The sequence below is a fragment of the Hippocampus zosterae genome, chromosome 2, assembly GCF_025434085.1.
Source record: "Hippocampus zosterae strain Florida chromosome 2, ASM2543408v3, whole genome shotgun sequence".
NCBI lineage: Eukaryota > Metazoa > Chordata > Actinopteri > Syngnathiformes > Syngnathidae > Hippocampus > Hippocampus zosterae.
This window is the reverse complement of record NC_067452.1, coordinates 18,418,735-18,433,970: the sequence shown is the minus strand read 5'-3', so window position 1 is coordinate 18,433,970 and position 15,236 is coordinate 18,418,735. Positions and strand designations below refer to the sequence as shown.

Below are 15,236 nucleotides of genomic sequence, written 5' to 3'. Positions count from 1 at the left end.
AGCGTGCTGCGGTTTATCAGCGACATAATCACGCCACTCAACCACGGCCATCAAACAATATAATGAGACCATACATCAGGTGGTCAGCCACTCAAACACTCACTCGAGATGACATAAAACCATCACCGCAAGAAGAGCTGTGAAAACGCCGGCTGCCTGCAGCCCACTGCACACAAGTGATGAGTTCGCCGGCAGCCTGCCAGTGATGTTTTGCTTCATAGATTCGGGCCCTCTCGCAGAGGCCCCATTGTGATGTCACTGCAGGAAGTAGGTTAGCAGGCCGAGCTGGGGATAAACCAACTTGACCAATTGGGGGTCGCAATAATCCTCTTAGCTCAACTTGAATCGTGAATCTTCCTCTGATTAGTTCAATTCTAAATCTATTCTGTGCTTCAAAGTTTGTAGAAACAATCTTTTTCTTTTTCACCGCGATTGTGTTTCACTCCTGGCTGTTTCAACAGCTCTAGCTCACTGTTGATCTTTTCTTTTCTTGACGATTTTTGCCTCATGTGTTTAAGTTTTTTGACCTCGATGTGTTTCTTTTGCTCTCGAAACACGGAGATGCAGGTTGGATTGGCACAGAATTCCTGTGTTTGCAGTTGGGAGCAGCTGGTGGCGCCTCGTGCGAACACTAGGACTATGCTCTTGTGAGCTGAGGAGGACACAAGGGTGTTGGGAATGGAACAGTGTGTCGAGTAGATGATGTCTGGCCGGCCTCTCATCTGTTATCATGGGATTGATAGTCCCATACGGACAAATTGACGGCAGAGTGCATTTTAAAGAGCTATTTTTTTTGTTTCACATATCCACGGTTGCTGCTGAAATTATGCAAATGTCCCCATTGTGGGACGAATCAAGGTTATCCTATTAAAACAAGGCAAAGGCATGCTTGGATGAGATTGATGTGGAGTTTTACGGCGATGACCTCAACCCCATCAAAAAATGTCTCCCAACCAGTCAACGTCGTTTCCACTTTCAGCTGCGGGTCTATCACTCCATATTAAAATTGAATCCAGATTTTTCTTCGGCACCTGCGGATTTACCAATTCACAGAGGTTTTATTTTTAGTTTAATTTATTTTTTCAGAGATTTTTATTTAATATTCTAGTTCTTTTTGTTGGGGAAGCCAATGCCCCGTTAGTGGAAAACACTTTGGAGGTTGATCAGCGTTTCGTAAAGATTTTGGGGGGTTCAAGATTTTCATCTTTTTTTTCCCCCAATGTATTTGGATGGTCGGCAATTATAAATCCACTGGCTGGTTCGCCACCCTCCGGGCGGCTCATCAGCTAGTTCCTGCGGAAGGCTGGTAAGGTGGTGGTTCGCCGCCCTCCGGGCGGCTCATCAGCTGGTTCCTGCGGAAGGCTGGTAAGGCGGGCCTTCGGCCCACAAAAGTGTTGTTGCTTGGTTCAACTTTTTGTTCATCTTCATTGCTTATCGCGAAAATAAAGAGATGTTGAGCTCTACTAAATAACTAACAATTTCATTGCAATGCTTGTGGGTAGACAACATTTTTTCGCTAAGATGCCCGCGCGATCGTAGTGAGCCACTGCCTGAGCGGCGCAGTGGCGGCACGCAGCGGCGCGGTGAAGTAGGTACGTTTTGTAAAGGGACAGACGGAAGGACAGACCGCGTGCGGGACGACGCGCAATATATATATAGATTTTTACTATTCACGGGCCAGGGCAGCGAGTTTGTTTTCGTTAGCATCATTTAGCTTCTTTTGTTACACTTAAACTACAATCAGAGTACAGCATGAAAAAAGGCAGGGTGTATGTTAGTCTTGTTTGACTTGTTTTCAGTCATCCGTCGTCACTTGCCTCATGCATCTGTCATTTGTCATATAACATAAAGGGTGAGCAGTGAACACAATATTTGTTTGCGGTGGCATTCAAACTGAGCGGATTTTCCTTGGCTCGCACAGCGTCCCTGATCATGGCGGCCAAAGCGCAGCGATCGTGTGGCGGGTGAACCGACGATGGATTTTCGTCAGCGCGTTTTCAACTTCCTCGTTGTCAAGTTTTAACGCACCTCAACTACTGTACTGACACTTGTCGGGCTGTGAAAAATGCTTATAAGTTAAAAAAAAAAAGACCATGTTCTCTTTTCAACATTTCAATTTCTACATTTTGGGAGAGAAAACATTTGATAAGGATTATGCTCAAACGTCCAAGTTCTCTTCGAAGAGTATCTATGATTTAATAACTGGGAGCAACGAAATGTGGGAATATAAATGGGAATAGTTTTGTCCACGCTGGTTATCATCCATCAAATCCGCATGGTATTTGGGCAAAGAGCGTGATTAGCATCCACATGTTTGATCACGCAGGGCACGTGTAAACAAGAAAGCAAGGGTGACGGCGGGATGCTAGAGGGAGCCAGCTCCGAGTCGACACCGTGATGAAGCTGTAATCAGAACAAATGGCGACATGCCTTGGCTGTTATTGTTTCATTAGGACGCAGCTGCCCAGAAGCCACGAGGAGAGCGGCAAGGGAACTACAGGACCGAGCTGATAAATAGAATGTGCACACACATGGCCGTAGATGAGATCCTCTAAAGAATTTCTTAGCTTGCAGACTTGGTGTGCCACTTTATTTACGAGCTAATAACACACCGTGCTTTGGCTAAATGTGCTTCACTGGTGGCGATGGGATCCGAGTTTTTCCGGGCAAATAAGCTACGTGCTCAACCGTCAAACAAGAAAAGGCTTCAAACACTGATATCCTTCGTGCATAATGAAGACATAGGTGTGCGCTTTCAGTGCTCGCTGGATGATTTGTTGGGAAATGAAAATAGGTGAGTTGTGCATTTAGGAAAACGGTGTCATCCAAACCTATTGCAAAATCTATTTTAAAGAAGTATCACATTTTGGAGGGCTTTTTTACATCAAACGCTGGAGTCTGTCCCGGCAGTCTATGGGTAAAAGCAGACCACATACTGAAGTGGTCGCCGGTCATTCGCAGGGCACATAGTGACAAACAACCATTTACAGTTGCACCATCAATGAGCGGGACCTGAACCGTCACAATTTCCTCTTTCGGAAAGTTTGTCCAAGATTTTGGAGGTTGTCTACAGTGTGGGGATTTTCGACCACTCGTCCTCAAGAACATTATATGAGGTCAGAGTTCATTGAAAGTAGACCTTCTTTGTGCACCGGGGCAGGGATGCTGGGAAGCGAAAACGATCTTCACCAAAGTTGGGGGATGCATATAATTGCCCAGACTTCAGGGTCAACAAATGGTTCGAAAAAGAATTCAGCAAAAAGGCTTGACTCTCTTGTCTCTCAAACACTTTCCTCTGGTTACTCAAGTGTTTGCCTTCTTAACATACCAGCAGCGTCCGTCGCCCTCACTGTAGTCTGACACTTTTCCAAGGCTCTTTTTGGCAGTTGAAACTGCTCACTGCACTTCGATCCTCAATTCAAACAAATAACCGACCCTGATGACTGAGATCAAGAATGTCTGGATGAAGGGTAGGAGCTCTGTGTCCACCCGGTTGTCTTTTCCTGCGTACATGGTGAAACCGTGGGCTCACCTCTTTTGTCAGTTGAGAAAAAGATGCCTCCAGTACATGCTGTCAAAATGGGATCAAAGGATGCAGCCACCATTTCAATATCAAGCATGCTGAGAAGGCTGTTGACTTGCAAAGCACACTTGTTTCATTCCTTTGTTTTGCCATTCGCTGTTTTTCCATGCGGCATCTCATCTTTTTTTTTCTCAGTTTTGATCTGTGAACCCATTTTTATACCTCCCCTGCGACTCAATCCTCTTTTAACCCAGCCTTTTTCCTATCCTCACCTTGAAGCAGCATCCATCGATGATGTATATTTCAAACATGTCTCTCGTGGTTTTTGACGAAGCCCCTAAAACCAAACAGCTTTTTGCACAATGCTTTCCAAAAAGATTTTGGAAAGGTCCCCCCCCCCCAGCCCCCCCTCTTCAGAAAAGTCCAAAATGATCTGATGAATATGGTTTGGTAGAACTTGAACCCGGGGTGAACTAGAATGCATATTGCCAGAAAGATGCCCTTTGCAAGACTCTACATAGTTTATGAGCCAGTAATGTATTTCATCTGTACTCTTTATGCTTATATTATACAGACAATTAAGAGGCAAGATTTCACCATCCATTCCAGGGTGTCCCCTGCCTTTCGCCCAAAGTCAACTCAGGCTTCGGCTTCCCAGTGACCCCAATAATACTATGTGGTGGATGGATGGATGGACCTTCTTTGGTTTTGCTGCATTTTTCTTCATCCATCTGTTAATGCGCCTGTTATTTAAGTCCAGTGTCTGCCACAAGCTGATCAAGACGGACGCGTGGGGGTAGGAATAGGTAGAAAGTTCCTGCGACGGTCGTCCTCTGCTTCCTCCCCCCCAACCTGACAGCTGCCTACAAGCTGCTGCCTCCACCTGAAAACGATCCAAACGTGGGACGACAAGTGGACTCCCGTGGGCCAGTGGCGGGGCCTGCGGCGATGACATGTCTGAACCTGACCCTCCCTGAGGTGTGCATGTGCAGCAACACAGAAGTGATCTGTGCAACCGATGCGGCCAGAGCACTCCTAAAGGAAAATTTGCATCAAGCACAAAGGACGCCTCTTCGGCTGGTTAGCTGTAATTAACAGTCACAGTCTAAATGGACTCTAAAGGAATGTTTTAGGATGCTTTGCCCAATTTAGACTCTGAGATTTCCAGCATTCATTTGCGCTGCATGAGAAAATGACATGGACTCTTGGGTAATCATCTCCATGTCATAAAGCTTTAATAGCAAACCTCTTTTAAGACCATGTCTCAGAATTAGGCTGAAAAACCCTTCAGAGAAACGTAATTTCTCAAAGACTTTGGAGAAACAATCTTCAAGACACAAAGCAGGGAAAAAATCATTCCTAACTTTCAAGAACAACACCCATGGCAGATCAAAGGCAAACATTCTTCATTTTCACCTGCAAGCTCGATTTCAGGTTTGTGAACGTTAGCCACATGAAGAAAGAGAGCTGAGATCTCCATCTTATGTTTGTGCTTCATGCAAGCGGAACAAGGTCATTTTCGTTGGACTCAAAAAGCGTTGTATGCTGCTGTGTATTTTGAAACTGTGACTGCACACGTGTCTGTTGGTAATCTGTAAATCAAGTAGAACACCCATCTGAAAACATCTCGCCTCTTCCTTTGACAGTGCGTGGGCACTGCCTGGATCATATTTATTGGCTGACAAATAGAACAACACATCGTGAGCACCAAAAGAGATGCCCGACACGCAAAAAACACACACAAGCGGGCGGTCCTCACCTCCGTTTCCAGGAACCGACGCAAGGCCCTCTTCTTCTTGATGCTCTTTCGCCGAACATAGACAGCAAAGCTGAGCGCCACAATGACAATGACAAAGAGGCCGCCGATGATTCCGGCGGCAATGAGGGGCGTCCTGCAGACGGAAGTGGGTGGAGAGTATTGTTGTTAGTATCGTTCAAAGTGACGACAAGTATAAGAAAAGGAAAACTTGATGGGACACGCACACGCACACGCACACACACACACACACACACACACACACACACACACACACACGCACAGAGGCGTGCTATGTTCACGGATCCTGTGACTGGGAAAAAAACCCAACCTGCTGCTACCTCATATTTGACGTTCATAACTATTTGTTGCAGAGGACATTAACGACTAATGGAAGATTCGTGTAGCACGGCACTACTGCGGGGACATGAGGTGCTGTATCGATTGTGGTGGACCTAAATGGGGAGCGTGGGGCGGTGGGGGTGCTTGAAATTTACAAAAAGAGGCTTCGGTTTCAACATAATGAGATATACAGCCACGTTGTGAATAGTAATACAACAGTTTGGAACGATTAGGTTGGCTCGGGTGGAGAAGCAAGGAGACACAAAAGGGAATTGAAGAGGGGGTGAAAAGGACATGGAAGAAACAATCCAAAATATGTGATGGAAAAGGGAGAAGGAACACACCAAAAAGGATTTGAGGCGAGAAGAAAATAAGAGAAAAGGCACAGGGTCGCGGAACTAGAAAGAAAACAGCAGAAGGGTGAGAAGCAGACAGAGAGACGGCACAAGGTGAGACAATGGGAAGGACTTCTCTAATTAGGAGGAGAGGATTTACAGGCGAACAGGCGACTCGGGGTCGCCGCCAGATGAAAGGCGGGAACATCGGCTCCATTATGTGAGCAGAGAAGGCCCCAAAGGCGAGAACAAGTGCTCGTTTGTACTTTAATGGATATCCTCTTACTACTTGCGCTGTTTTGGCTCAATTCTAATGAGTCGCATTTGCTCTAATTGTTAAAATAACTTCTTTTTATGTGCAGGCTAATAGAGTTGTTGTGCCAAATTGTCCACTGTACCTTTGATTGTTTTGTAATGCTGGAGAATCGGTGAGGTCAGCAGGAGGCCGATCTTTAGGAGACTAACACACTGTTGAGAGTAGAGGGATATATTTATTTATTTTTGTCCAATGATCCAGAGTTCCATTTGCGAGGTCCTGTCAACCCTGGATTCATTACTGCGATACAGCACGTTTCCATAGTTTTGTTTCTATCGTGTACCCTAATTGCGTTTGAGCATTTGGACAGTGGCAGCAAATCAGGTTCCCCAGTCTGACATGATGGATGTTTTCCAAGATCCCTCACCTGTCCATCATCCCAACACAATCCTGGAGTCTGGGCCCAACGCATCTGCAGGGCAGAGAAAGCAGAAACATCGTCCATAAAAGCATGGGCAGGTTATGAGTAAACCTCTGCTTGTATTTGTCCTGCGTCACTCAGCTGTCACCGAGCACGAAATGAAATCCCCGCGTGGCTGACCACTCATCACGATATGACAGGAGGGGAAACCATGTTGTGGCTTGTTTCACATCAAAGAATCACTGCCGGGGAATGTTCATCCTCATCTGAATGTGGTCTGTCGCCCTTTAATCGCTGGTCGCGCAAAAATGTCCTGAAGCTGGTCTCTGATGCTTAGTGCCTCTCAAGAGGCTAAGTAGTTCTACCACGCTGACCTGTGATCTGTTTTTCTGTTTTGATATACTTTGTAAATCCGGAAGACCTCACAGGCTGGGGGAGAAGAAAGAAGATGTGATCCAGCTGTTGTCAGGCCAACAATAGAGTTGTGCCAGAGACCGGAGTGCCCCCCATTATCTTGCTATTTTCCATGTACTTGTAGTCGAAACATGATTCAGAAGATAAAACTTGCTCATTGTGCTCACGCGAGAATTGAGATGTGACAAATCTGGCATCGGAGGGAGACAAAGACTTCCTTACCCCTGGGTGCAGTTGGCGTGGCAGGGATGACACTCGTTGTTGGCCTTGGCGTACTTAAAGATGAAACTGTTGGCTCCCTGCAGACCGTCGGGACACTTCTCCACACAGTTGGGCCCATCTTTGAAGCGGAGGCACTTCACACACTGGTCCGGACCCTGGATGAGCACCATGGTGGTAGCCCGGAGATGAATTGGTGTGGGGAATCAAAAGATTAAAGGGAGCTCAAACAAAACGATGTCCCATTGTCTACAAAGGTGAAAGAAAAGCTATTAAACTGTCCGTGCAGGAAATAACGAATAAAAGTAGCATATGAGAAAATCAGATCGGGAGCTGGCAAATGCTGTTAACGCGCTCACTTCCTGCCATGGCGAACGTGGCTGACGGGTGTGGTGATTTATAACATGTCCAGCGCAAATTGCCAGGAGTGTATTCCAGCACACCTCTATTTTGAAGGCGGCAATCAACAAAATCAGGTCGTGTCAAAGTAGTGCACGAGGATGGCAGTGGCGGAAATGACAGGTTGTAAGCGCTGCATGAATAAATAAGACCAGTGTGTCTGAACAGACAAAATAACAGCAGTGCTGTGCATTCACAGGGTTGGAACATCCTGATGGACAGTGTCATCTTTAGCACATTCATCCACATGCTAGGAGTGTGAAATTTGAAATATGGATGTGCAACCATTATACAAACATATCGACGTCTGAATGTCTACAGATGCTCCCCACATGTACTTTATTGGTGTGGAAGATTGTCTGTGGCTGATTGGCTTTTTCGTCAACAGAGAACAGCATGTCAGATTCGGCCTGTTGTGCTCGTCTTACTTCAACAAGCACCCGCGTTCACTGAATTCGTCCTGCAGCACAGTATGTTCTGTGTGTGTGTGTGTGTGTGTGTGTGTGTGTGTGTTTAATCAAATCACAAATGTTCGAAAAGAAGAACGAATGGAAAACTGATCATGCGGGGTTTTTTTTCCTTTTTCATTTTGACATGCTGACCTTGATCGCAATTCTGGACAGAATTAGACTGTTTTGGAGGGACAAGCCGGAGAACCGCAGACAATTCTGACGAAGACAATTTCGAATCTGCAACCGATCATAATTTGTTCCCTTCAGTCCTGCAACAAAATTGCAAGTAAAAGCTTCTTACCTGCCCAAGACACGTCAAGGCGTTACCGTCCATCCTGTCGCACTGGCTATCACACTCCAAACACACGGATCCATTGGCAAATTCACGCCCTTCCCTGATCGAGAGAAGGGGAAGAAATTGTGATGCATGAATTTGAAAGAGTGTTGAAATATTGATCTGAGCATACTGAGTGGGGATTTTCAAGTACATCTTGTGCACATGAGCACAAGTCGTACATAGGAGCCTTTTGATTTAAACCAACATGCCATGACGCATCCATCGAGCGTCTTACATTCTCTTCTCCCAGACTTTTAATTGCGACAGCTGCCGGAGTGCCCTCCGGTTGAGGGCAGGGAGGGCAACGATCCGCCACTGACTATTTGATCAAGTTAAAGGCTCAAGCTGGTCAATAGGCAGGCAGAGAAAGGCCTATGAATAATGAACAGCTTCTTAAATCGCGGCAAACACAAAGCGATGCACTGAGGGAGGTGGTAGAGCTGGTGGGAGGATATGAGCGTTCAGGGAAGCCACCAGGGAGCGGGCAGTGTTTGATTAGGAGAGGGTGAAGGAAGGGGAAGGAAATGGTGTGCACAAGTACAGATGATTTTCTTTTGTGTGGAGCTTCTGAAGCGCTAGGAGTTGAGGCAGTTTACTGAGATGCAGTTCATAATTATGGTTTTGTTTTTCCATTTCTCAAGGCAAATATTGGGTTTATACACGATAACTACAACAGCAGGGGCCGCATCGCAATTCGGGCCATGCTGCCGAACCCTGCCATGTGTGCATATCTACTCGATCCATGAGTGTCTCCTTTGTTTGTGTCCAAACCAGCGAATTATGCTGCTTTTTTGAAGTGCTACTGCTCTGGCGAGGCGAGGGCTGCGGGTGTCAATAACAACAACCACTGATCAAAAAACACTTTTCCCATCAGGGAAATCGATGAGCTGATGGACACCCTGGGAGGGAGGCTCATGCAGCTGCAAATAAGCAGCCGTCTCTCTCCCAGGGGAGGGCTGATGAAAGTGCGGTTCTCCAATAGAAGAGAGGCTCAACAAAATACTTTTATGCGATCCTGACAAATTTGGTGTCTTGATGGGTTTCAAAGTAAAGAACTATATATACACTCATGAGTTCAACTGTATCCCATTAAAGACATAAAAGTGAAAATGAAATCCCAGTTCTCCCTTTGGCTAAGTCAGAGTATCTTTTATTGGCTAATTCTAATGGTTCGTAACAATTGCAGCAGCTTGTCGCAGCCTTTCCCCCCGTTCTTACGACATCTTTTTCATGATATCCAAAAAACCCTCCCATTGCTCGCTTTACATATTTCTCACTTGTCCCCCGCGTTCTAGAGTAATCATATTTCTCTTTTGGAAGCTGTATCCTGGGGAATTCTTTAGACCAGGCAGTTATCTCTTTTGTTAAATGCAGACAGAGAAGAACGACAAAGACCACCGCAGCAGTGTTTTCGCCAGTTATTTCTATTCAGTCTGACTCGTCCTCCTGATTGGCCCCTTCATGGCCGCGCCAAGTCCCCACCGGGCGGGGGTTGTCCTGATGAGGGATTAGACTGTGGCCAATACCCCATCCCTAGCCCCCTAAAAAAAAGCACGGCCAACCCACCAGAGCTACTTTTTTAATTAAACGCATTCAACGGCTTGCTAATCCACCCTGCAACTCTCAATGGATAGCATCAAACGTTCCCCTCCTTGCGTGTATTCTCAGCCTTTTGTTCTTCCTTTGTTTTATTCAACAGACATAGAAACTAATGGGAATTAAGTGTATTTCCTCATTAACAGCGGAAACGCGTAAGAAGGGTGAGCTGGTTTCAAACTTAAAAAGTAATATATTTGTTAGAGATATGGACATTTGTTGAGGGCTCTACCATGCACCGAGGAACATTGCGGGGAACAACAACAGCAGCAGCAAACAAGCAACTGCTGAAAAAGTAAAACAGAGCAGATGATCTTCTCTAATTTAATTATGTTCAAGTATTTAGTCTCCCAAGTACTCTCTGGCATCAGCGGGAAGAGCATATAGAGCTTTTGATGAGGTATAAGTCGGATGCGTGCGGATGAGCATTCATCCTACAAACGCATCACATACACATTCAACTTATATCCACATTCAAAAGAGGCCCACGTCGAATTTGAAAAAAGAAGTCTGAATTTTACTGTTGACACTGCATAGGGAAAACAAATAAATAATTCAATAAATCAATAAATGAAGAACAGATATGTTCTTCAAATGGGCAAAAAAAATGGAATTGAGGTGCAGTAAAATATGAGAACAATTAGCATCACGTGGCCGTGAAAATCTAACTCTAAATCTAAACATGGTTGTATGTCTCTTTATGAACTGGCAAAGTGTCCTGCGTGTTTTTGACACACCGAAATACAATATTAGCAAGAGAGTCTGACATCACATTTATAAAACGGATCAAATCTTGCATCAAATTAGATGTCATCACCTATTGTTGGTGCACAATAACCATCTCGTTTTTTTTTTTAATTCTTCACATTTTATTAGAATGTATGATTTATTGCCAAACGATAAATTATTTTCATACTTGATGTGATTGCATGACACCATAATCCTTGTCTGCACACAAAGAGGAGATGTTTGTGTGACCAAAATAGCAAACCACTAAGTTTAGTGCCTTGCTCCACCGCATTTTACAGCTTTCATCATAAACATAGCAACAGATCTCGACATATGGAACATACCTATTCCCAGTGATGTATTTTGAGAACTTTCAAACATGCGCGCCTGTTCTTTAAGGACGTGTTGGTTTCACACTTGCGCAAAGAAATGCAACACCAAGCTGCAATACACTGCAGTAGCCGCATTTACAGTACAAGGAGCTTCTGCCGCTCGCTGCCACATGTCATTCCCTCGCCAGTCTCCTTCAAAGCTTTGGCACTGATCTGTTTTTCCTGACAACTTCAAAGCTTCCCCCTCACAAACGGTGTTCGAGAATGACCAGCAAGCAACAAGTCAACACCGACCGAGGTTTTGCTCGCTCTCAAGCGCCGAACCCCAGGCGCAAATGGGAGGAGTTGAATCCACCTCCCATGGGGGTAACACTTGATATGACCACTTTCAGAAAAAGTGACCTTTTTGTCTGCTGATGGGATTGTCATATTTGAGACAGATGCTTTCAAGTGTGGAGATTCACAACATCTCCTGGTTCATTCACAAGGAAGAATCCGGAAAGCACATCTACAAAGATCTTATTCTCGGGTGAGTTGCCAACCGGCAGCATCCAGCGACGAACCTGAGTGGAATTATTTATGCTGCTCGATAACATCAAATGTGGCTTTTGTCAGTCATTTTCTAGCTCATTTGTGAACATTTGCCCGAACGATCATAATTCAGCCAATATTCAAGTTAATTCGCCAGAATGGCCGGTCCAGCGTGCAGGTGAACAAATGCGAGCGCAAAATTTCATATTCGTTCATCTCATTACATTCACAGCAAATGGCAATTAGACTCTCCTTCGGAGCCCTTGAGGGCAGTTTGAGTTCATTGTCATATATCAGAGCCGCTTAAATTGATTTTATTTCCTCTGCTTGTCATGCATGCCTCTTTCCAAGGGAATTAATGTGTCTTCGGGAACCATAAAGATCTCTGGTATTGTGGAAAACGCTTTAGCAGCTCATATGCAGTGCTTGTGAACAGTTAGCCTACTTTTGCATTTATTACGCACCCATAAAATAGATTGCAGGACTCAACGCAGGTGCGGCCCCGTCTGAAGTAGCGGCAGGAGAGACACTGGTCTGGCCCCGGACCCCAGCAGCCTTCGTCAGAGCACATCCGATCGCACACCATGCGCTGCTGGGCTGTGCGGAAAACAAACAGATTCAAAATACAACCTCACCTTTGCATGCTTCATTTTGAATGTCACGGAGATAATGGACACGACTCCATGCATGATATTGTGTGAGCATGTATTATTTTTTTTCCCCCTATGAATGAGAGTCTTTACATACAGTGGAACTGAAACATCAATGATGTTTATCCACACACTCACTGATTGCAATAGCATCATCCTTGGATGGACCAATCCCTTTTTCAACAGTCAGTGGACAGTGATGTATGGAGACTAATGGAGGAGACCCTATGGAGACATTTCCAACGTCACACCATACTTACGAACTTAGCAAGGGGTGGCTCATGTATGGACTTCAGAATGTACACATTACTTTGGAATACACCATTGCATCCCGTAGCCATGGTATTGGTCTTTTCATTCTAAATGGTCTCATGATATCCATCCATACATTTTCTGATCCGCTTTATCCTCACAAGGGTTGTGGTGCGTACTGAAGCTTATCCCAGCTGTCTTCGGGCAGTAGGCGGGTGTCACTTTGGACCGGTTGCCAGCCAATCGCAGGGCACACAGAGACGAACATCATACCGAGGGACAATTTAGAGTCTTCCATTAAGCTGCCATGCATGTTTTTGGAATGTGGGAGAAAACCGCAGCACCCGGAGAAAACCCACAGTCACTGGGAGAACATGCAAACTCCACACAGGAAGGCCGTAGCCGGAATTGAACCCCGTACCTCTGCACTGTGAGTTAGACGCGCTAACCACCCTCCACCGGGCCGCCCCGTCCCATGATATGCAATATAATTAAACAAATGTATAAAAACCATGCCACTTTTCAGCATAGTTTTGTCAAGGTAATATAGCAGAGTTGACTAAACATACTTGTACAATGATCAATAGAGAATTGACACTTCCGTGTCATAATGGAACAGAACAATGGAAAGGTGCCATTTAAAAATTGATCAGAGCAGAGGCCCCTTCTTTGCCATTTGTGTCACTTATGGTATTTATTCGTTATGTCAGCGCACATTGAGCGCTTTTATCTTATTTATCATTATTCTTTATTACACAACGCAAAAATCCTGACTGATCGATGAGATAAATACTTTGAGGTCGCAATAATGGTATTTACTTGGCTGTCAACTGATTTATATTTACTGAAACACAATAAGCCTGCCACCACACTCACTGCATTCCTTCGGGTCGCGGTTGTTGCGGATTAGCACTTTCTGGGTCGGCGTCCGGAACAAAGAAGTCCAGTTGACGGTATTGTAGAAGCAGAGGCGGCTGTTGTTAAAAATGTAGACATTGCCAGCGCTGATCTCATCCAGCGACTGGAACTGCAGTGAGGAGATCCAACGTTGTTTCAAAATCAGCAGCGAGATACCGCTGCCACTGTAAGGGGTAGCATACAGAGCGATGTGACATCTGGAATGTGCAAATGAGGCGAGGAAAGTGGAAATATGATCACTCTAAACAAAGGCTGTCACAATAAAACTCGTAAGTGTGTTTTCTGTCACGTGACATGATGAATTAAAAAAAAGCCAAAGACAATGCTATTCCCTCCACGAAAGCTCTTAAAGCAGTGTTACAATTACAACACCACTGTCTTTGATCATATGAGTAATATCAAAGTGTACTTTCATGTCAGTGTGCATAATGTTTTTCCATGGCAATTATGTCCATACCTGTAAAGGGATCTCCCCCCGATGGTTGCCAGGTTCGAAAAAACACTCAGATCGGTCATGTTCTCAGGCCAAGATTGAATGTTGAGGTAACCTGGAGACAATACCGCTCTTTAACCCCACATTAATCTCCAAAATTCTTGGATTACAAAGACTAAACATCACCAAATTCTTTTTTTTTCTTCACCATCATCTTGAACTAAAATGAGTCTTGGTCAATATGCAAAGTTCAAAGATGAGCTCATTCTTTTAAGGAACTGGACAATACACACGCATTTAAAGCCCAGATTTAATATGGGGCTCAATTTATCGAATGACATTGACTTTTAATGACAGATAATAAGGCATCAGCATGTGTGGAAATGAAATTAAAGCGAGGAAGCTGAGGATGACTGAGAACGAGAGGCAATTGCTCTTTCTTATTGCTCGGCTTTTCATTATGAAAATGCAGTTTCGCTACATTAGCTGTTTGGCTCAACTGCTCGCCACACTTTAATATGACAAAGGGTTTGTGTACGAGCTCATCCCTTTAGGGCCTCAGCTTGCTAATGGACACACACATCCCCATGCACGGGTGCGCATGTGCACTCGTATGCACACACCCACGCGCACACACACACACACGCATAAACACGATGATATTCAACCATGATTTGCAAGGTCACTCATTCACCTGTGATCTCTTTCACGGTGCGGAACACGTTGAGGCGCTCGGGATCCATCGGTCCAATCCCGTGATACATATCCCTGAAGTGAAGACACACGGAGAATCCAACACTAATCTTGAACATATTGTGCACGCTAATCTCATTTGTGAAACATGTTCTTCTGCCAAAGTCGGCACACTCTTCTAGTGTAACGTTCAATATGATTTCCATTAGTAGCTATTGGTCCACTTGGAAAGCTTCAGGTCACAGTGACAGCACTGATAGATAGTACTGGGAATATTTCGCACTGACCTCCCCCCACAACTGCATTTCCACAAAAGAAATATGCTCGAGTTGTTTGCAACCTTATTCCATCCTCAGATTGGGTTACATTCAAGCAAGTACAAAAGGTTCTAGTTGCACATGTTCACACAGGGTTACACATTCATTTCAATTCAGGTAAAGCTAAAACATACTTGGTGTCAAAAAAAAGAAAAAAAAGAAAGAAAATGTTTGGTGTGAAGCTCACCCTTTAATGCCAGTGATTAGGAAGATGAGGTTTCCATTGATTTTAGTGCAGTTGACAAACTGATCAATATTGCTGGCATCCACGGTTTGATCGGTCTGCAGAATGCCTGTCCCGATGCCGTCACACACTGGCAAGACAAACACA

General features: G+C 44.9%; 1 protein-coding gene across 3 annotated transcripts in view; it reads right to left on the bottom strand.

Moving 5' to 3' along the window:
* The window catches only part of LOC127595818 (receptor tyrosine-protein kinase erbB-4-like), a 177,729-nt gene that overhangs the window by 35,466 nt on the left and 127,027 nt on the right, over positions 1-15,236 (bottom strand). For all 3 annotated transcript variants that reach the window (XM_052057674.1, XM_052057673.1, XM_052057675.1), the window contains exons 9-17: positions 15,093-15,219; positions 14,590-14,663; positions 13,920-14,010; positions 13,421-13,626; positions 12,107-12,239; positions 8,419-8,512; positions 7,270-7,424; positions 6,640-6,684; positions 5,283-5,415 (exon numbers count right to left, since the gene is read on the bottom strand). In XM_052057674.1, coding sequence (XP_051913634.1) covers positions 5,283-5,415; positions 6,640-6,684; positions 7,270-7,424; positions 8,419-8,512; positions 12,107-12,239; positions 13,421-13,626; positions 13,920-14,010; positions 14,590-14,663; positions 15,093-15,219 — 1,058 coding nt within the window. The remainder of the gene's footprint in view (positions 1-5,282; positions 5,416-6,639; positions 6,685-7,269; positions 7,425-8,418; positions 8,513-12,106; positions 12,240-13,420; positions 13,627-13,919; positions 14,011-14,589; positions 14,664-15,092; positions 15,220-15,236) is intronic.